The sequence below is a fragment of the Danio rerio genome, chromosome 13, assembly GCF_052040795.2.
Source record: "Danio rerio strain M-AB ecotype USA chromosome 13, GRCz13ab, whole genome shotgun sequence".
Taxonomy (NCBI): domain Eukaryota; kingdom Metazoa; phylum Chordata; class Actinopteri; order Cypriniformes; family Danionidae; genus Danio; species Danio rerio.
In genome coordinates this window covers 35899653-35922257 of record NC_141033.1, presented here as the reverse complement: position 1 = coordinate 35922257, position 22605 = coordinate 35899653, and the positions used below count along the sequence as shown (strand labels likewise).

Genomic DNA, 22605 nt, shown 5'->3' with positions numbered 1-22605 from the left:
TCAAGACAGTTCCTCACTTAATCTACTCGAATAAAGAATAAAATATTTTAAGAAAATCCGACCTTCAAAACGGCTGTATGCAGGGTTGTGCGAAAATCTGAAAGTGTGTGTTTGAAGAGGTTGCTCATTTGGAGAATTATGCCTCTTATCATCACCCAAAGACCAGAGAACAAAAGCATTTAAACAGAGGGATGTAAATAACATCTGTGGAGAGATAAAGAAAAGAAAAAATGCCTGTCTGATTTGCAATGCTTTTTATTATTATGTTAAGTTTTAGAAAGTATTTTAAGAATATTCAGGTTGTATTTGGCAGACTTTAATAGGTGATTTATTTTCAAACAATAAAATTTCACATGTAAATCTGGTCTTCTACGTTTAAACATTTGTGATGGCTGCTTTTTCCCCGCATTCCTCAGTTTATATTTCTGTACTCAGAAGAAAGAAACAAATGGGTTTTGAGGTGGAGTAAAAGAAAATGATGACAGAATTCAAACATTTTGGTGAACTCCTTTAATCAGAAATTGATCAGTTTTTTAAAGGAAAAATTACTATTTGCATAATTTTAAAAACAAAATGTCATGTTAAAAAATAAAGCACTATACAATAAGCAATTATACAATAATGAATGTTTTTTTTACATTAAAATGGTCACTAGTTCAAATTGTTAAAAATAAAACATAACGAGCAATTTTTAAAAGAAAACATAAGTTTTTAGATTATATGAGCGCCACAGTTGGGATTCCTGTAATTCAGATTTATTTTGCCGACTGTCTGTTGTCAAGCTGAGTCATGTTTTATTCCTTTAAACCTTTTCGGATCACCTTGTTATACAAGTGTGCATAATAGATCGATATAATCCCCAGTCAATAAGCAATAACAGAGTTTTAACAAAAAAATTACATAGCTTTAAGATTTGCTACTATATATTGTTTTAAGTGATTATTACTGCATGAATTAAGTTTAAAGTCAGTATGAACCAAAATTTGCTAAGACTTTTAGAAGGACTAAGTTACTGTGAGGTTAGTTTTAGGGTTGTAGTATACAAACAAAATAGGTTGGACGTGTCATTTACAAGACAGTAAATAAATGAAAACTCCAGGAGCCCACTTGGAGCTCAAGTCCCACCCATTTGGAGCTGGCTCTGACCTATTTATACCCTTTTCCAGTATGTTGTACTTTTTACCAAAACAGAATATTGTGAATAGAAGGGCTTTTTTGTGCATCCATACACTGTAAAACCCCAAAATGTTAAGGTAACTCAAACCATTTGAGGAAACCAATTGCAACAAACCACTTAAGTTCAAAAACTAATCCTAATGAGTATTGTGATCTTAATCTATTTAAGTAAAGAGTTAAAAACATTTAATAATAAGCCATCAAAGTGATGTCAACAGAAAAGGACCACCACTCCAAATACAAAAGAAAATGGTCTGACTTTGACTGAAGATTACAAAAACAAATTTTTTACAGTGGATTAACTTTCACAGATTAATAGTTCACCTAAAGATTAACAATGTATTAACATAGTAAATTTTGATTTCACACAGACTTTAGTTTTATAAGGAGAGCCATATGACAGTAGTTTATGCATTTAATATTGTTACGACCCTGGTCTAAAATGTCAAGAGAGGACCCACAGAAAAATATAAATAAACAAAAAAAGTGTTCTCTACCCAGACACCTATATAAAACTAAATACACCTTATAACAGAAATAAAAATACAAAAACTACTCCTGACTCTCTAACTATATATATATAATATTTTCCCTTGTTTATATATATATATATATATATATATATATATATATATATATATATATATATATATATATATATATATATATACATATACATATATAAAAACAAGGAAAAATATTTACAGAAAAGTGTGGCGTCCAACCCAACACTGCCTCTCACCGTGTATATACAAAGTACAGTGTTTACAATAACGAACAAACTAAAAACAAACAGAAAATGTATTATCACCCACCTCTAAAGAGTAGAAGTCATACTTCCACAATGTCCTATAAATATGATTTGTGCAAGTCGAAGAGGGTCAAGGAAATACAGATTATTTAATATTATGTAAAAAAATAAAAATAAAAATACAATTTGTAAAAATTTAAATCTAAAATGTAAAAAAAAAGCTATACAGTGCAAATATTAGTTGAGAGTATAATAACAGTCTGTGAGAGCTATCCAGAACTAAACTGTATTGGTTTTGTGTAACACATAAACAGTAATCTTACACAATCTCCATCCAAGTGCACCTTGTGTTTATTTATGAAATATCACCTCTATAAGATTATTCAAATTTATCATGGACAAAACAAGCTCATAAATAAACATTTATTTACAACATTGCTGAAACATTCAGTGCTGTGAGTGTTACAGAGTAACTAATAAGAATATTATCCCTGAATATATTGGTCCACTTCTGAACTGGTCCAGAATCAGTGTGACACATCCATTCTCTGTTTGAGAGTGAGATACTGCAAAAGAGCAGATCAGATCATTTTTATGAGACTAAAACATACATGCATGTCCATACACACTTTATTCTCATTATTAGGATGTTTCCAATCTTTTTTTTATATTTGAAGAATTGTCATTCAGTGTAACAATAGTTTATAAACCAAGATAGACTTGCCAGGCAGATTTAGAACAAGAATAATTTGAATCAAGAAATTACTTTGTCAAGGACCTCACTGAAGCACCAAAATACTAATTCATTTAAACAAATTTTAAAAATGTAATAAATGTCAAATTTTAGTCTTTGTACATGAATATATCTATTATACTGTATGAGTATGGAACATAACGTCACCCATGTATTAAAATGGTTCTCACAAAAGCTATATATTCATTCATTCCTTCACTTTCTTTTCAGCTGAGTCCCTTTATTAATCAGGGGTCGCCACTGCGAAATGGACCGCCTACTTATCCAGCATGTTTTACACAGTGGATGCCCCTCCAGCAGCTCGAACCAGCAACCTTCTTGGTGTGAGGCAATTGTGCTACCCACTGCGCCTCCGTGCTGCCAATAAGCTATATATGTGTGAATAGAATAAATAAACTTTCCATTGATATATGATATGTTAGGATATGACTATTTTAAATAATAATAACAATAAAAAAGTACTTTAAAGTTGTCCAAGGTTTTTACTTATACATATTACAACTCTAAAATTTAGTTTTGATATAGTTATGGTGTAAAATTTCATACAGTTATATATACACATTCCATTTTGTAAATTTATTTTGATGTAGAAAGTGAAATGGGACATCTAATATTAGATAAACATTAGCAAATATTGATAAGAGCATATCAACTTTTCTCACTTTCTTTCTGCTACTGATGGCTTGCTGAATCCACAGCAGCTCCATGGCCAAAGTGCTCCTCTGCTGCTTCAGAGACTCAGGAGTGTGTGTTGTGTCTTTTAAAAGTGTATGCAAACCTGGTCCTGCTGGGAAAAAAAACACAAACATCTAAAGTCCCCATCTGACTTCTAAAATCTTTTTTTTATCCTGTTAATTAAAATCTCATTTCGAAGCACCTGTCTGAAATAAACTGCTCTGTCTGACATCAGAATTCAGATCACTGCAAAGTGTAGAGCAATCATCCATCAGGTTTTGAATGACCATGATGTCTCCTCTTTTATCCTCAACATCATCCACATGTGTGGAAGTTTCACTTCTGGCTGCTTCAGGAGCTTCGTCTTTCTCTGGTACATGGATGTCAGACTGTGGGAGACATTTCTCACATTCCTCATTCTGTTCCTTCTCTGAGCGATCCAAAAGGTCATGGCACTGAATCCTAGAGCGTTCATACCGCAGCAGCAGGCTTTCCTATAGCATACAGAACATTTATATTAATAAATTTAGTACTACAATGTTTTTCAACCACATTTCTGGAGGACTACCAGCTCTTTACATTTTCCATGTTTCTTAACTAAACACACCTGATTCAGATCATCTGCTCATTAGCAAAAAACCTGTAATGGGTGTGACAGAAAAAGGAATCATCATGTAGTGCTGGTGGTCCTCCAGGAACACGGTTAAGAAACACTGTTTTATTAGACATGATTATATTGTATGAAAATCTGGGATAGTTCACCACCCAATCAATTCTGTCATTGTTTACGTTTAGTTTTTCGTTTTTTGAAGACACAAAATTTTATGAAGAATTTTGGAATTTTTGTGTATTTCTTTTTGTCCATCTATAAAAGTCAGTGTCAAACAATTTCAAACATTCTTTAAAATGTCTTCTTTTGTGACTATTATAGGCCAACTATTGTACAGTGGATCAATAATATTTCTGTCTGTTAAGCGATAGAAAAGATTACCTGCAAATTCGGATTTTGACTATTTACTAAATGAAAGAGGAAAGAAGAAATGACCTGAAATTGATTTGCCTCATCTACATATTACACATATTTCCTGAAATTTATTTAAATAAACCAATGTCATATAGTTATCTGGTGCACGTCTTCTATGGATGATTTGTATTTTCATTTATTTCTTCCAACTGTTTTATTATATGCATATATATAGTCATGTTTTTCTTAAATCTCTATATTTCCTTTTTTTTTTCTTTTTCAGTTGAACTACCCAAAAGGTAAGATATGAGCATGCCCACATGGTATCTACGCGTGCGCAATCTGCAGATTTTTAATTCATCATCAAGTCTACTTATTTACTTGTGTAAATGTGTGTAAATTTATATTAATTCAGTTTTTAATTTTATTTAATTTCAGTAAAATCATTGACTAATATGAAAATGTTGATTTGATTAGTTTACAATACAGTTTGTAAAGTAATATTTTCGGTCTATTAGTAGATATATTACATATAAGACTTGCTTTGATAACAAAAACAAGTGGATGTAATTGGATTTGCATTATAACCATTAAATAAAACTTAAAAATGTATTATTTTTATTTCATATATTCAGTTTTTAGTTATGATACTCCTATTATCATTCCGTATAAATCCACAGATTTTGTTTTTTAAATTCTCTGCAGAAATAGCAAAAAAATGTCCGCAGATTCCGTCTGGCCCTATTCAGAGAAGCTCACCGTGTCAGTGAAGTGAGGTCTGGGAATAATGTTTCCTCTCCACTGCAGGTGATCCAATCCTCCATCAATTTCTTGCACAATGTCCTCAAACTGAGCCTGAACCAAACTCAGTCCTCTTCTCATCACACAACCACGACAGTGAGCCTGGAAAAAAAAGTGTATATTACCTTTAACGTTGCTCTCCTGATATTGGGACTTAACCGAACACCTAAATTTTGTTAAGTTCAGATGACTTAAGTGATTTACAGTTCATAAGTAAAGTTACAAAATTGTATTAAATGGAAAAGAAACAATAAAGTATCAGAATTTGAATCTCATAATAGATTTGCTTATAAAAATATAACGTTACAGGCTACATGAAATGAACTTAGTGACTGTGAACAAACAAAGAATTGCGTAGAACATCTAACGTTAACAAATAAAGCCTCAGTTAGATAAACTATCATATTGTCTCAAAAATTAATGACACTTCAACTTGGAGGTAAAATCAATACTATAATAATACCTGAAACTGAGTTAACGTCTGAATCCATTTCTGTTCGTTCATAGCGCCGCTGTTTGTTTGTGCGTTTCTTCCCTTACAGATACACCGAAGATCAGTCTCGATATCAGCTCACTGCCGCCACCCACTGCTTGGAGGAGCTTTTGGCTTTATTAGCGATACTATGCCCTGCCTGTGACACGTACTTTTTGTGAAGAAAAAGTATATTTTATGGTTACAGTAGGAAAAAATGCACAAAAGCACGCACATCAATGTAAAATGGGGGCTCAGCCAAACATCAAGAAGTACAAAAATATAAAGGCAGCAAAACAAAAGCTCCAAAAATATGAATGTATTAACTTAAAAAGGCTATCACAACAGAGAAGGCAAGCTGTGTGACATTCAATATAATATTGCACTCATTGGTTTACTTGCCTAATTTAAACGTGAATAGTTTTGAATGCTCATATTTAAATGGTGCATGCTTGTGAACATTTAACAAAAACTCAAGTGAAACATTTAGAAATACTTCACATTTTTGGGTCTTAAAATGCCTTGACATTCTTATTTTAACCATGCTTTCAGAAAAAAAAATGATATGTTTGGAGCTTCAACTACCATTTGCTAATACACAATTTTAATACAAATACCATAGTTAAACTAGTGTAGAAAAAAATAACGGTTTGTTTGTGGTTATCATATAACTTTAATAATCATGTTTTTTAATTGTTGTAAAATCCATGGTTCATTTTTTTTTTTTATTAAGGATAGTCCACAGAGATCTTAATTCAGAGTCTTAAATAATTGGATTTCTAACAATGAAAATATAGAAAAATATAGAAAATTAAGTTTACAATTAAATAGATATCAGTGAATTCAGATGTTATATTTCTGAGATATCTGCTTTTTAATAATAAACTCACTTCATTTTTTTCATGTAAATTACCTTCATAAATCCTGGAGAACAAACATTTTTTCTTTCATTAAATCCCTTAAAAGACAACACTTTTAAACCTTACAGGAATCATCCAGTCGGTCTTTTGCAATACGCATTTAATTTAAAACATTTTTATTGACATTTTGTCATTTGAAACACTGATTAGAGCCCAATAAATGCACTTTACGGTGTACAACTCCAACACCATACCACCACAAGTAAGTTGACTAAATGAGTGAATTGTTTCATAGGTTTTATTAGAGCATACAAATAGAAAACAGTATACAGTATGCACTGATAAACAAAACATAGACAAAAAAGCAAAGCAAATATATTTAAAATACACAAAACTATACAGAAAGAACGCAAATGTCATTTTTAACTGACACATTTAATGCTTTTGGCTCAGGCGATGAGTGAAGAGAAAACAGCCTGTATGCGTGCTGATGCAGGATCAGCTTCTGCCATCAATCACTCTGATATTCATTTAATCAGATTGCCCCTTAAGGCATCAGTACTGACTAGAATTATCTGGAGGTAGGCATTGCATGTCTGCTATGAAGTGAACTTGTATAAACTATCTGCTGCAGATCTTTTGCATTTCTATAAACCTGTCCTGTAGTTGTGCTGAAACTAAAAATAGGAAAATTGATTTTTTTGGGGAACGTTATCGAGGGTTGTGGAAATTATGGAGCTGCATTTATGTACTCCTGAGCATCAATATAACTGACTGAGGCTGCAGGCTTCAAATACACTGTAATTTAATTAACAGGCTCCATATTTTGTGATTCACGTGGATTTTCTGTATATTTATGGCTGTGATTAGCATTATGTGACCTCGATGTCTCTGTGGATTTTTGATGTTAAACATTCAACTATGCAATTTACACTGTGACTTTTCCTGACATCTTAATAGTTTGAAACAATATATTGAGTATGATATCTTATAATATGATATCTTATAATGTAAAATCAGATAAGTTAAATTAACTCAAACAGTTTAGAGCAAACCAATTACGGCAAACCATTTAAGTTTTGAAACCAATATATTAGACATTATTTGTGTTGATATCGTCAAACAGTTAGAGTAGTAATAGCATGAATTAAGTCCAAATAACACTATGGCTACTGAAATGGTTTGGTATTGCTTCTAGCATTAGAGCTACAACACAAACAAACAGAATTAATTAATTTATAACTCATTTTGTTTGAGTTCTGCTTAATTGGTTAATGAGTTACCGTAACTCTTTTTCATTAAGTCAAAGTAATTTGAAATTATTAAATTAAACTAACTTATTTCATTTGGTCCCTGCTGAAAAAACAGCTTAAACCAGCCTAGGCTGGGTGGCTGGATTTAGCTGGTCGACCAGCCAGGTTTTAGAGGGGTTTTGGCCAATTCCAGGCTGAATATAGCCAATTTCAGCCTGGTCTTAGCTGGTCAGGCAGGGAGATGACCAGCTAAAAGCAGCTTGACCAGCCTAGCCAGGCTGGGAGTCCAGCCAAAACCAGTTATGTCTAACTTAAACCAACTTAGCTGGTCATTTTTCAGCCTGGTCTAAGCTGTTTTTATCAGCAGGATGGTTTTCACTGTTGGGTTTCACAGTGTACCCAGCAGGCACACAACATTATAAGACTGTATTATTAGGTTGGATAGGTCAGGTGACCAAATTTCAATGTCTAGCCAGCATCTAAGAACAATGTTGTTTTGACATCTAATAACGACGTCAAATGATGTTGTTGGACTTTGGACATTGAGGTCAACCTAACGCTGGGTTCTGACCTCAACCCGATTTTTATTTCCAAACAAAATCCAACATCCCCATGACGTTGGGGTACAATGTCAATATGACGTCATGTTGACATCCTGTGCCTGCAGGGTATAAATAGAGAATTAAAATACTAAAATAACACAAAGTACTGGCAGTTTATTGCCAGGTTTTGGTACAGTAATTTACAACCCCAACCCAGGCAATATTTAACTTCAAATTATTCAAAATGTCAAAATAAGTCACGTTTACAAACTTTTTTAACATCAAATGTTCTGAGAGGAAAAATCAAGGTTCCATAATGTAATTGAAAAGCATAAATGAAACAACAAAATAAAAAAGGTTGTTAATTTATGAAATTTTTTACAGTGTACAACCATGTGCCATATTAGGAAATAGAATCAGGTCATATCCAATTTCCCAAATCTAACCTAACATTTCATATGCTTGATCACCATTATGCTTTTAGTTTAGTTTTGTACAAAGATAACACACAAATACTGTATCCATCAGTGCCATCAAGAACAACAAACAACTTCTATCATAAGTGTTCCTATAGATCAACAACATTAAGCTATATCCGAATCTCTATATAAGTTACATGTCTATTTCAATGTACAAGCATCTAAAAAAAGGTCCATTACCATCACTTGTAGAGTCTCGTGAAGACTTTACGGTCAAACACAAGAATGTAACCTGGACATTGAAAAAGAGGCACTAAGATCCATGATCTCAAACAGTCCTGAGTGAGTTTAGAGCTCCTCTACAGCTGATACAACAACACTGCAGAAAACACTGATCAAATACTGAATAAAACTCTAGTGTGTATGTGCTGATTGACTGATATTATAAAGCCTTTTCATTCACTTCTTCCATTCTGGAAAGAATGTGAGGATTCTAGACCCCAGATTTATTTATTTTTACTTCTGTTCGTTTTTAAAAGAGTCAAACTTTATCAGTGATGAATGAATATTTGAAATCAGCTCATAAAGTCTTTAACCCCTGGAGGTCCTTGGCCATTTTAGATAAAAAAAAGTAAATTCATAATTTCACTGGAATGTTATAAATCTTTGTGACTTTTGCGGCACTTGCTTGTGAATGCAAAAAATTCACATGCTACAGTTGTGAAAATATTTACACTTGTGTTGACCACCATACAAAATTGCAAAATATTCAAATACAGAGAATTGTTTTGGGGTGTGACTATCATGCAAAAACATTTCAAATCAATTAAATATAATGCAAAAACATTTCAAATCAATAAAAAACATTTACCATATTTATTTATTTATTTAGGTTGTTTCCAGTAAATTGATTTCAAGTATTTAAGTATCCCTCTATTTTTAACATAAACACTTAATTTAATATATATTTTATATAAATATATTAAAATAAATGGTCCTTACACTTTCATGCGAATCTTCAACTCAATCTCACAGCAATTTGTAACTTTTTAAATTAGTGGTTAATTCGTATTTATTTATTTATTTGTATTCATTCGTACATTTTAATACAATTTGCTCGTCTTTAAATAAGGAGTAGTGTTAGAGGCACCTCCTTTTAAAAACCATACGTTTTCATACGAGTGAGTTCATATAAATTTGTATGAATCAGACACTTCTTGGCCAAACATATAAATTTTTTTTTAAATAGTTAAGTTTCCCCAACATTCACTCTTGGGGTCATCTGGACTGGATTTCCACCCTCCGCAACCATCAAGCTGCAATCGTAGCAACGTGCACTCAAAAAAATGATGTTTGCTGTTTGTTCAAACTACTTATCTAAAATAAGCTGAAACAACAAAATTCTTTGTTTTACGTTCAATCCACTTACATTTGTAAAAACTAATAAGGTAACTTAATTCCTTCATGTTGTCCCAACACAAATCAATTGTGTGGAACCCAGCAATTTTACAGTGTGAAACCTTCTCAAATACTAAAGAACATCAACATTAACTATAGCGCATTGATTTAATAAAAATAGCACTATTCTTTCTACTTCATTTTGACAGTGAACAGCACAAGTGTGACTCTTAATAGAGCATGTTAAAGTGATCACAATAGTTTAAAAATCACAGGAATTCATCATGTTGATCTGCTACAATCAAAACATTCTGTAAGTGCCTCTTTGCAGCTGAATTTCGCTCATATGGAGAATGTGCTTTGATGCTGCGTAGCATTGCATTAGAAACAGATCACAATGACGGCGCTCGTTAACTCGCAGCTGAGTTGTAGCCATATTAAATTGGGCTTTGGATTGCACAGTGTTTGTTTTTCTGCTTCAGGTGTTGGAGGTCTTGGGTAAGTCTTGATTTTCTGCCAGATGTAGTTTCTGTCTGGATAAACCACATTAAGGAGAGATGCACTGCTAATGCACAAGATCTTATTACATACAGAAATGCTGACTCAGAAAGATATAACACATAAATCCATTAGGCATCCATTAAGACACAAGTGATCTAAGATGTTTTGAGGAACTCAATCCCTGCTTTGGCTGACAGTGCTTCGCCGTAACACAAAACCTCACTTAATAAACACAAAAGCTTGGAAAAAAATTATCATTTTCCCCTTAATAGTTTTGTTGATTAAGGTCATAAATACATTTAGTCAATAAATGCTTTTATTATAATAGAATTTGACCCTTTTTCAATTAATAGAGTGCAGAAAAGCTGGGATAAGGTCAATTGTACAAAATATATTTGTACGTGTACAAACCATAGTATGAAAGGATACATTGAGGTGCTTAACTCTTCCAGCTAAAAAAGGGAAAAAACAGAGAGAGATGCATTAAAAAAATCAATATATCTGCTGCTTTAAAAAGATTAATCTAAGCTGAGCTTTCAGAAACAGGATAGCACCAAATTGCCAAAAAAACAACAACCCAAAAACAACCTAAGCTAATTTGTGTGGTGTCCTTTTTCAAAAATGACATTTGCATAAAAACATTTCATTTACTTCATTTTTGCTTCAAATAAACACCTATGAGCTTTTGTGAATTCCTTTTTAAAACCATATTTGCCTTGTAACATATTTTTATTTAAAACCATTTATAGATTCAGTTTTTATTCTAAAAAAATAATATGCAAATACATACATATTGTAATATTTCATTTAATCATTTTCCTTCAGCTTAGTCCCTTTATTAATCAGGGGTGGACACAGCGGAATAAACTGCCAACTTATCCAGCATGTTTTATGCAGCGGATGCCCTTCCAGTTGCAACCCAATATTGGGAAACACCCACACTCTCACATTCACACACAAAAACTACAACCAATTTAGTTTATTCAATTCACCCACAGTGCTTTGGGAAAGTATTCATATCGCTTCACCTTTTCCACATTTTTTTATGTTGAAGCCTTATTCCAAAATGGATTCAACTCATTTATTTCCTCAAATGTCTACACACAATAGCCCATAATGACAATGTGAAAAAAGATTTTTTGAAATTGTTGCGAATTTATTACAAATAAAAAAAATCTGAAAATTCACATCTACATAAGTATTCAGAGCCTTTGCTCAATATTATGTTGATGCACCTTTGGCAGCAATTACAACCTCAGGTCTTTTTGAATATGATGCCACAAGCTTGGCACACCTATCTTTGGGAATTTTTGCCTATTCCTCTTTGCAATAACCTTTTAAGCTCTATCAGGTTGGATGGGAAGCGATGGTGTACAGCTATTTTCAGATTTCTCTAGAGACATTCAATAGGATTTAGGTCTGGAGTCTGGCTGGGCCACTCAACGACATTCACCGAGTTGTTGTGAAGCTACTATTTTGACAGTGTGCTTTGGGTCATTTTCCTGGTTTCCTGGTCGCCCCAATCTGAGGTCAAGAGCCCTCTGAAGCAGGTCTTCATTCAGAATGTCACTGTACATTGCTGCATTCATCTTTCCAACTCCAATGAAGCTGCTGAAACATCAAGAATGATCAGTAGAAACAGAATGTATCTGAGCTTAATTTAAAGCTTCACGCCAAAGGCTGTAAATACTTATATACATGTGATTTCTCAGCTTTTTTTATTTTGAATAAATTTGTTTTTTATTAAAAAAAATTAAAAAATATTTTTTCACATTGTCATTATGGAGTATTGTGTGTAGAATATTGAGCACATAAATAAATTCAATTTTGGAATAAGTCTGTAACATAAAACAATGTGTAAAAAAGTAAAGCGCTATGAATACTTTCCAGCGATACAAACAATACAAACCAGTGAACTTCTTGCTGTGAGGTAACAGTGCTAACCATTGAGACACTGTGCCACCTTATTGCAATATTTGTTCATTTATTTATTAATTAATTAATTATTAAGTTTTGAATGTGTTTTAATTGTAAAATGTTAATATATCATGTATTTGTTGTCCTGCCTTTAATTAATGCTTAATAAAATAATACATAAAAAAGACTGCAGTACAGTTATGAGGTTCTAATGAGAATCAATATTATGAATTATCAAAAAATATAAAAGTAAAACATTGATAGTATGAAGGATATGCAAACAAGGGCTTTAGGAAAAAAAAAAAGCCAAATGGGACCTCAACATGAGATTCAACCACATGCAGTCTTGTTACACTGACTGAACCGCTCAATAAAACAGTTCACACATTGTAATCTGCTGTGCTCTGGACCACATAGCATTCAGCTGACAGCTAGAAGGGAAATACTATCAATAGTAACTGTCCAGCCCCTCACAGGCCGATGAAAGAATTCAGTCAGACAGCGACACTTGAATTTGGATGATAATAGAGGATCCAGCCATAAGCCCGTATTCATATACAGGGTATTATAGTGTCCAGTCCTTGAGTTTTTGTGTGCGAGAGACAGACTGAATGAATAGAGGAGAAAAAAGCAGAATCCATTAATAACAGATTCCACTAGTACACGTGTAATGTACAATTATACATTTGTGTGTAAAAACGAATGTCTCGGTGTTATTACAATAAAGATTATAGCTGCTTAAATTGCAGTTACAATAATTGTTGAAAAATAAAGTTGAAATATAATTAAATGCCTTACATTTTACAGTAAGACATTAAGAGTACTTAAAATAACAATGATAAAAATATACACTGTGTGTGTGTATGTATGTATGTATATATACATATATATATGCATATATATATATATATATAGAGAGAGAGAGAGAGAGAGAGAGAGAGAGAGAGAGAGAGAGAGAGAGAGAGAGAGAGAGAGAGAGAGAGAGAGAGAGAGAGAGAGAGAGAGAGAGAGAGAGAGAGAGGGATTTACTGAAAATGTACAGATTTACTGAAACACATTTAATACATTGTATAAAAGGTTTTTTTTTTTTGAAGATGGCAACTTAAAGACGCATCTCATGTGGGGAATGAAGTCACCTGAATTGCTCAGGTGATTGGTTGGGCCATTCTACAGCTTGATTTTCTTTCTCTGAAAGCATTTGAAGTTCCCTTGGCTGTGTTTTGGATCATTGTCTTGCTAAAATGTCCACCCTAGTTTCATCTTCATCTTCCTGCTAATGTTGGACTGAAGCAGCTCATATTAATTTACAATGACGAAGGGCAGAGGGTTGCTTAAAAACTACTGAGGGACTTCAACTGTTGTCTGGGCTTTCACTGCCTTTCTACAGCTCCCTTTCTTTATGTGTTCAATACTTTTTCCCTGTGTCATTTCATTTTATTATGCATAATGTCATTTGTAAACTAATTAGATTATTTATTTATTTTTTTTGCATTTTTTGCATATATAGATTTCTTTGGTTGTTACCAACATCTGCAGAAAATTTTGAATCAATACCACCTTTAGAAATATGTTTTCTGAGAAAAATGGTGACGTGTTCAATACTTATCTTCCCCGCTGTATGTATATATATTTATATTTATTCATTAAATACTATTGCAATGTCTTAGTGTAAAATTTGATATTTTACAATTAACTTTATTTTACAGTTGGACTGTACTAATTATAAAACTTATATGTATTCCGCTGCAATACTAATATTTAGAAATTCATAATATCTTCATGTTCAAACAATAAACCATATCAAACACTAAATTATTTGTTGACAACAGCTGGTTTTTAATCACTTTTCAAATACAGGAATGAATTGGGATTGCCAAATGCCAGATAAGTGAGTGAGTAGTGATTTCAGATGGGGTAGAATTTACTGTGAACCAATCTGCTCTGAGAAGCTCAAAACACCAGAGGCCTCATGTATGAAGACTTGCCTGGAAATCTTACTAAAACATTGCGTACGCACAAAGCTGTAAATGTGCGTACGCAGAAAAAAATTCAGATGTATGAAACACTGCGTACGCCGAATCTCACGCATATTCTTTTGTACATCTGAATGAACGTGAAACTGAGCGCAACATGCACGAGCACAAAACCCCTCCCTGCCTCCTCCCCCGTATGAATATGCTAATGACTGTGCTAATGGCAAAACCCAACGAAAAAGTAATGTCAAAAGCAAGCAAAAAGAGAAACTTTGAACAGAATGTGAATTGGAGGTGCTGCTTTCGGAGGTAGACGGGAGAAAAGCGGTGTTATTTGCAAGTTTGTTCTCTGGAATTAACAACAAAAGAAAAAAATAGAGTGGGAGAGTTTAGCTGATGCGGTCAACACAGTTGGGTCTGAACATCGCACTGAGTGCATAAAATAAAGAAATAGTGTGGTTTATATCTGTAAAATGTTGCAGGACGCTTAACAGTCTCAGTGGCGCTACTCGTAAGACGCATGTGATCATAAATTGATACATTCGAGCATGAACTCGGCTCAAATCCAGCGCGGTGAATGAACTCTTTCTTGTTTTTTCCCCCGCTACATATCAGATTTTGCCAACTATTTATCACGAGAAAGACAAGTAGGAATCATCAATAAGTTCATATCAATAAGCATCATATTTTATTTGCACATTTATTGAATGGAAATGTTTCTGATTCACGCATGCAAATTCATCTTCAGATAGTGTCTTTATAGCAATGTGCGTGCGGTAGATCGCTCAGATTACATTGGGAAAACAGGCGACTGCTGCAAATTGTGCTTTAATGTTTAGCTGGTCAAATGTATGGTATGGAAACCTTATATACCTGCTGAACCCGTCTCATACAGCTGCCATTGCAAGGCTCAGACACTTTGTAGAGAGGAATTTAACACAACTGCCTCTAGGAGTCGCCAATGGAAATAAAACAGACACGCACAAAAAATGTGCGTACGCCTGCCAGAAAGCTGCCGTGAAGCTGCGCACATTCCCACGTTCAGTTCATTGTTAGTAAATCCAAACGTGAGCGATTCTGAGCGTGAAACCTGGCGTACGCAAAGTTTTTGTGCGTACACAGCGTTGATACATGAGGCCCCAGATCATGAGCTGATTGTGTGTAAATAAGCATAGTCCTACAAATTTACTTGGAAACAAGCAGTGCATATTTTCATCTAATTAATTGAATATATTAATCCCACTTATCTATACCGCGCTTTTGATTTTATCTTGTGAGATTTTATCTTGTGCTTGATTTAATTGTAAGCGATGGTTGATTTAACTAGATTAAATAGCATCTCACGTTAGAAAGCAGGTGTTCTAGATTGCGATCTGAAGCGTTTTTCCTCTGGTCTTCAGACAGCTCTTCCACATGACTGTCCAGACTGAAATGCAACCGAGCCAGACGTTCCTGCATCTCCCTCACATGCTCTAGTTGCTCGAAAGAACACACTTTACCTGCAAACACAAATAATCATAACATAGAAACGTAAATATTAACTATAACTGCAAAAATCTAAAGGACACATGCATTAGGTACAAAGGGCAGATGTCAGGATGAGGGGTGGGCATTTGCAGGTTGCCACTTAATGCATTTCATGATTTTTAACGTAAAACAAATTTAAAGCTGCAGTTTGTATGTGTTTACATGTTGAAATAAACCTACACCATGACTGTTTCTGTGATTGGTTGTGTTGCATCTCAAGCGTCATCATTACATCTTACGCAAAATGGCCCGACAATCTGTACCAGTTGAATGATATTTAGTCATTTAGCAGATGCTTTTGTCCAAAGCGACTTACAACTGAGGAGACAATCAGCAATTCAAAAAGAAGAGGCACTACTCACAGGAAGTGCTAATTACACAAAGGAACTGTTAGCGCTCAGAGAATTAGATACTAGAGTAAGAGCGGAGTGTTTTTATTTAAGAAAGAGATGAGTGAAGAGTGTTTCTACGGGTGGTTTGTCAAGCCCACACAGCTGTGTGAAGCACACTGTATAAATGCACAGTATTTTTGTTTTTTGCAAGATTGTGTCTAGTGCAAATGTGCAAAACTGGTGCAAGTGTTGGTTAAAGTGTCAGAGAGATGAAGGAGTGTGTTTTCTACGGGTTGTTTATCGAGCCCACTCACCTGTGTGAGGCACACTCAGTTTGACAGTTAAATGAAAGTTTAAACTAAGGATTCAGAATAAAACTCTGTGCCATACCAAATGCCTGCAGTTTTCCTGAGTGAAAGTCATTGAGCAGGTTGAGCAGTCCTCCCTCCATCTCTCTCACATCGGAGACGTCGGTGAGAAATGTGTGCTGGAGCGGTGAGGACGACTGGGACACTCGGCTTGGACCAGCAGGCTGAGGAGCTCTGGGCTTCTCTCTATGAGGCCTGCATTAAGACATACACAATCAATATTAAACACACTATTTAAAATTTCAATTGCAAATGCAAACCAACATTTAGAAGACGCACACAAACCTTGTGTTTTTAGGGGGAACCACAGGAACTGCAAGAGCTTCTTTGGATGGACCCATTGCCCCCACCGATCTCTTGTATTTGCCCCTGGGTTTGGGGGAGGGAGGCTGGGGTAGGCCCAGAGAGAATGTGGCGCTCTTGCTCGCGGGGAGGACGGTGAGCTTTCGAGGGTTGATTGGTGGAGGAGGGGGCTGGGGAAGAGACACTTTGGGACTTCTTTTCTTCCTCTTGTCCTCCATTGAGGCAGTAGCTCTTTCTAAGAGACACAGACAAAGAGCTCACACATGTATGGGAAAATACTTGATCTAATCCTGCACTCTTAATAATAAAGCTTTCAAAAATTTATTTTAGCAGTGATGCCATGAAGGAGCAATATTTTATAAAAGTTTTTTTTTCTTTGTGCATACCAGCCATTGAGATCCTTGTTTAGAATGGAAAGACTCCAAAGGCATAAAAGATTATTTAAGACACCACTGATGCAATGGACACTTTCAGTAGCAGAAGTCGTCATAGTCCCAACTCAGAGAGCAGTGATTTACTGTCCTGTCCCATAATCGCTCAATATATGATATATTACAGGGATGTCCAAACTCGGTCATGGAGGGCTGGTGTCCTGGAGAGGTTAGATCCAACCTTAATCAAACACACCTGAACCAGCTAATCAAGCTTCCTAGATATACTTGAAACTTCCTGGCAGGTGTGTTGAAGCAAGTTGGAGCTAGACTCAGCAGGAAACCGGCCCTTCAGGACCGAGTTTGGACACCTCTGATGTAATACATACATAAATACATATAAATATACATTTTAAAGAATACATAGATATTACAAACATTAAAGAATTTAAGATGCTGATGATTGTTAAACGCGTCGTGTGAAAAAGGTACACAAAGAATCTTTATTTTGCATGTATGGGACAGTTCACCCATTATTAATCAAAATTTGCAGTTAATTTACTCACCCTATGGCCATCTGTGATGCAGAAGATAACTTTTTTAGCAAAACTTGTAAAGCCCGGGACACACTAAGTCATCAAAACCAGCAGTGAAGAAAACAAATTCTGTTGTTTTCTTGCCTTCACTGCATCTGGTCTCGTCTAGGCATGGGCCGATATCTGTTTTGAGTTATACCGTGATTTGGAAAAGTCAAGATTTTAAAACCGCCAAATTCTCTGTTATGCCGTTCCTACGGTATATGTAAGATTTCTTTAAAAAACTTTTTTAGGACAACAGTATCTCCAGAAGATGGCAGAAGTCAATGATTCATTTGAATTGTTAAGCCTGACATGTTTACTGCTCCAAAATATTTAAAATGTTCCTCAAAATAAAAATATATTGGCTGTGTCTGAAATCACACGTGACATACCCTCTTCATTCCCATTCATAAATTCTTTCACAGTGCATGATGGGATAGCACAGCAGCCAATGGATGCGCACTTCCAAATCGCGTCGGAAGTAGTAGGTAATCCGGGTACTTCTCGCATACTGTTTTTCTAATTCTATAAATTTAGACATACTATTCAACTTGCATTCTGTTTTTAGCGCACTATATAGAATGGATATGTAATTTGGGACGCAGGCATTGTGCTAAAAGCGGAAAAAAGTTCTTGTTTTTTACCCAGACATTTAAAAAGAATATATTTTAGAGCAGTAATCACAATACTATGAAACTGTGATATTTTTATTCAAGGTATCATACTGTTAGATTCTTATACCAGCCACTACCAAGTATCGTCTGGACTGAAAATGTGCACGTGGACACACCAAACGGACGACAGCCAACTGAAATGAGAATGTATGTTCTGCTCCTGCGTGAGAGGATGAATCTTTTCATACATGCAGGTGGCAGCAGTCTGTATTGTAATTTTGATTTTACATGTGCTCCACACAAACAAATAGTATGCATAAACAAAGCAGCATTTAGTAACAGAGAGCTCTCTTTCACTGGCGGTCGAAGCAGAGTATACATTACATACTGATTTGGATAAACTTGCTTAGATGTAACGCAACGAGACACAACACATGGAACACATACACACACAAAAAAACTAGCATGACAGATGCTCACTGAGCCCAGCCATAGAGAAACGGTGGTGCTTTGAGATTCATATAATGTACTTGAGATTGAAAAAACACATATGGAACTAAAGTAATGGAAAGTTTTGAACACAGGTTGTAGTATTGTAAATAATCATGTTATCTTTCTTGTACAGACCCAGGGCCGGCCCGTGGCATAGGCAGTATAGGCAAATGCTAAGGGCGCTGTACATCCAGGGGACGCCAGAAATGAGCGGGGGTAAGTTGGTTTTGTTTTTAATATTCCTGACACACATTCAGTGATAGATGGCAATAACTCAAAAACATCTTACCCTAAAAAGATCTAAAGTGTGTTTCCTACAAAAAGACAAAGCTGGTTATGTTTCACAGCTGTCTTTTTCTTTTTTTTCGCTCGATATTACGAGCACTGCTTCGTTTAGCCCGGGATATGCGTTTAGCCGGGAGAGCTGAGCTCGCGCGGAGTGGAGCTCTCCGTAAGGGACCGTCGGAAAAGTGCTTCTTTTTTTCGTTTCTTTTTCTTTTTTTTTTTTTTTGCTCTATCCTGCTTGTTTTATTTTAAACACAACTAATTTTCTCTTAAATGCGCACAACAATTACTAAAGTAGTCAAATGCTTCATTCATTCATTCATTATAGATCGGTGCATTCTTACATTAACACCTCTGTTATCAAACAAAACACAATGAGAGATTCATTTGCTGCTCTTCACTAAATAACTATAGTAACTTTAATCAATATGCTAATACAATTAAAAGTTAAATAGATTTTATAGCTTTATTTTTTTCTGTATAGGCCAATGATTTTAATAGGTTAAACATTTTATTTTATTGTCAATATTTTCTATTGTTTGCTATGTATTCTATCATTTGAAGCTATTTGTTGTCCCATATTTTAACATCTCAACGTTGGTAGATATGACATAACATTGCTAATCATTAAATAGCTATAGTGCTATCTGTTAGTTTTACGTCAGCTAATGTTATGGAAGGGCATAGATGTTTTGGAAAATAGTAATATTAATGTATCTACCCCATCATTCCTTCCTCAAGCAAATGTGTAAATATTAGATCTATTCAGCAATAATGTTAATTGCATTGGCATATTTATCTGACATTTTCCCAACTTGTAGTAGTCGATCAAAAAGCTGTTTAGTTTCTTATGACTTTACACTAGCAGTGGAGTTTACTGCGATGTGACGGGGCGCCACCTGAAATCTTGCCTAGGGCGCCAAATTGGTTAGGGCCGGGCCTGTACAGACCATTTGTGAAGGTAAGAATAACAGGTATGAATTTTATTTTGCCTGTATATGTTGTTTGGCTCTAAACTAACAGTAGCTGTTGACCACAAAGGACCACAGTTACACCCATAAATATTCTATCATGTTCTCTTGAAGAAAAAAAGTCAGCAACATCTTGGATCGCATGAGAGTGATTAAATTAATGACTCTTAAATTTTTGGGAGAATGACCCCTTTCTTGAATATGGAGATAAAAATGCAAAAAGAAAGCTACACAAATATTGTTATATAAAGACTGTCCTCACCACAAAGCTGTTTACTTATTTGGAAAAGAGACTTGTTTGGTGTAACATTGCTTTGGTTTGAGTCCTGCTGGTGTCACTGCACTAAAGTCAATTTCAGCTTCGGAGTGTACCAGTTTCAATCATTACAGCTGGTCAGTGAAAGTCCATGATAAACATTCACACGTTGGCAGTTTGTAAAAGCTGACCTTGATCTGCTAACAGACAGAATGGAAAATTCAATGATTTATGTGACTGCATAGAGCCACTTTAACAATATCAAAGGCAACATGCTTATTGGTAATCATATCTATCAAGAAATACTTCAATCATCCCAACAATGCATGTTTTTTTTCAGTTTTCACCAAACGTTATACTGTCTAGATAAAGTAGCCACTATTTATTCTCCTGTACCGTTTCTCACACTCTGTAAAGAAATACCTTTGCAATCAAGCTGTGCTCCAGTGCTGAATATTTTTAGACGCTTCAAATCTCTCTGGGACTCTTAGGTGCCTACTAAATGCCAGGGATACAATGATATATATACATGTTTACTTTGCTAGTGCCAACATTATACCAATAATTATTATTATTTTCCAGAAATTGCAAGTACTTGGGTCACATAACTGGCATCAAATCAACTTTGTTATCTGAAAGTATCCTGACAGCTGTAAGAAAATCACTGACCTTTATGAAAATAGAAAAATTAGACAATAACCAAAATAATATGTAATAACAATCTAATACGACAGTATAATATAAACAAATGTTGCCTTTATTTTAATATGCCATAAAATTATTTATGACAATTTGCACCTTATTACAGTTTTAATGAAGTATATTTTTAATAAAATTGATTAGATAAAAATACTCTATATCTGAAAAATTATATTTACGTGAATATTCGTTGAATACTGTACTTATATGTACATTAGAGTCTATTTAATAATTAAATTGGAAGTTTGTTTATATACCGCACAATCTGGGTCAAACCACAATTCTCAAATAGAAGTATTTCACTATAGTAAAAAGCAAACATGCGAATAGCGCTTTTCTTACAAGATTACCCACACTTTTCTTAGTAATGAATGAATTTTACCTAATGAATTGACGTGTTTATTAAAGCAGGATCTAGTGCATTTCTCCTTTGGCAAAGAGGTTTTACACAGAATGGAGGGGATTTGCACAGGATGCTCATTGAGGCGCGATGCGCACATCGTCATATGGCAGAACAAAACGATTTACTCACCGGCTGTCAGAAAAGGATGAGGCTCTTTCAGCTTTCCGAAGACAATTTAAGCCGTCTCTATCGGTTCTTCCATTCCAGTGTGCCCAGGATGAATTCGCGGTCCGTTTTACAAATCGAGCTCAAGCGCTGCTTCCAGCGTCTCCTACTTCCCGACCGCGACCGAGATTCGCACTATGGTAAAGCTGAGTGGTTAATATTCATAAAACACTACAACGCTATTGGACGGTATTAAAGAAGCGCCGCGATTATCTGATTAATATTCAAGAGCCAAGGCGCAGCAAACGGGAATGCTTCCACGCAGCGTCAATAAAACCTAAATTAATATTCATGAGCAAAGCCTTCGCCATACTAGGAGGACCTATGAGGACAGGCGAGGCACAATAAGACGCTAGTGAAGCTCCCGTTTAAAAACCCAATCCTCATATTAATCATTACGACCACAGCCGCTTATCTGGCGATTTACGCACATCAGCTCTGAGCCATTAAACGACAAAACGAAATGGCTTTATGACCAATAATTTAATATACTCATTACAGTCAACAAGTATGTCGCCATCTAGAGGAGGATTTTATACTTGAGAAAAACTTTTCATTAAAAAAAGACAAGGTAATAATTAAACATAAATATAACGAAAAAGTCAATTAATTAAAGAAAAAATCTGAATAATATAAAAAATTGAATAATAAAGTAATATTTTATATTTATTAAAGTTTTTAAATGGTACTGAAGGGATTGTTTTAAAGAAATGTAAAAATAATTTGAAATACTACATAAATAATAATACATTTGATAAAATTATTAAATTAGGTAAATAAATCCA

The 22605-nt window shown here is 34.6% G+C and overlaps 2 protein-coding genes across 8 annotated transcripts; both read right to left on the bottom strand.

Annotated features, from left to right (window-relative positions):
* Positions 1–127: 127 nt before the first annotated feature.
* On the bottom strand, positions 128–5661 carry iqcc (IQ motif containing C). 7 transcript variants are annotated; one of them, XR_015505506.2, is made up of 7 exons: positions 5585–5661; positions 5080–5223; positions 3559–3850; positions 3344–3468; positions 2414–2493; positions 1992–2046; positions 128–204 (listed from the first exon to the last, which is right to left on the bottom strand). XR_015505506.2 is itself a non-coding variant. In XM_087278638.2 (6 exons), exons 1-5 carry the CDS (start codon positions 5624–5626, stop codon positions 2455–2457), a joined length of 639 nt encoding a protein of 212 aa, XP_087134764.1. In that variant the 5' UTR covers positions 5627–5661; the 3' UTR covers positions 1992–2046; positions 2414–2454. The 7 variants fall into 7 exon arrangements, 4 of the variants coding, with proteins under 4 accessions (XP_087134764.1, XP_087134762.1, XP_087134763.1 ...); XR_015505505.2 differs by having other exon boundaries at positions 1992–2040; XR_015505507.2 differs by having other exon boundaries at positions 1992–2040; positions 3344–3465.
* Positions 5662–10389: 4728 nt separating this feature from the next.
* Positions 10390–21952, bottom strand: ccdc28b (coiled-coil domain containing 28B). Its single transcript, NM_001145573.1, has 6 exons — positions 21785–21952; positions 16969–17221; positions 16706–16878; positions 15801–15955; positions 10996–11018; positions 10390–10598 (listed from the first exon to the last, which is right to left on the bottom strand). Exons 2-6 carry the CDS (start codon positions 17202–17204, stop codon positions 10544–10546), a joined length of 642 nt encoding a protein of 213 aa, NP_001139045.1. The 5' UTR covers positions 17205–17221; positions 21785–21952; the 3' UTR covers positions 10390–10543.
* Positions 21953–22605: the final 653 nt, after the last annotated feature.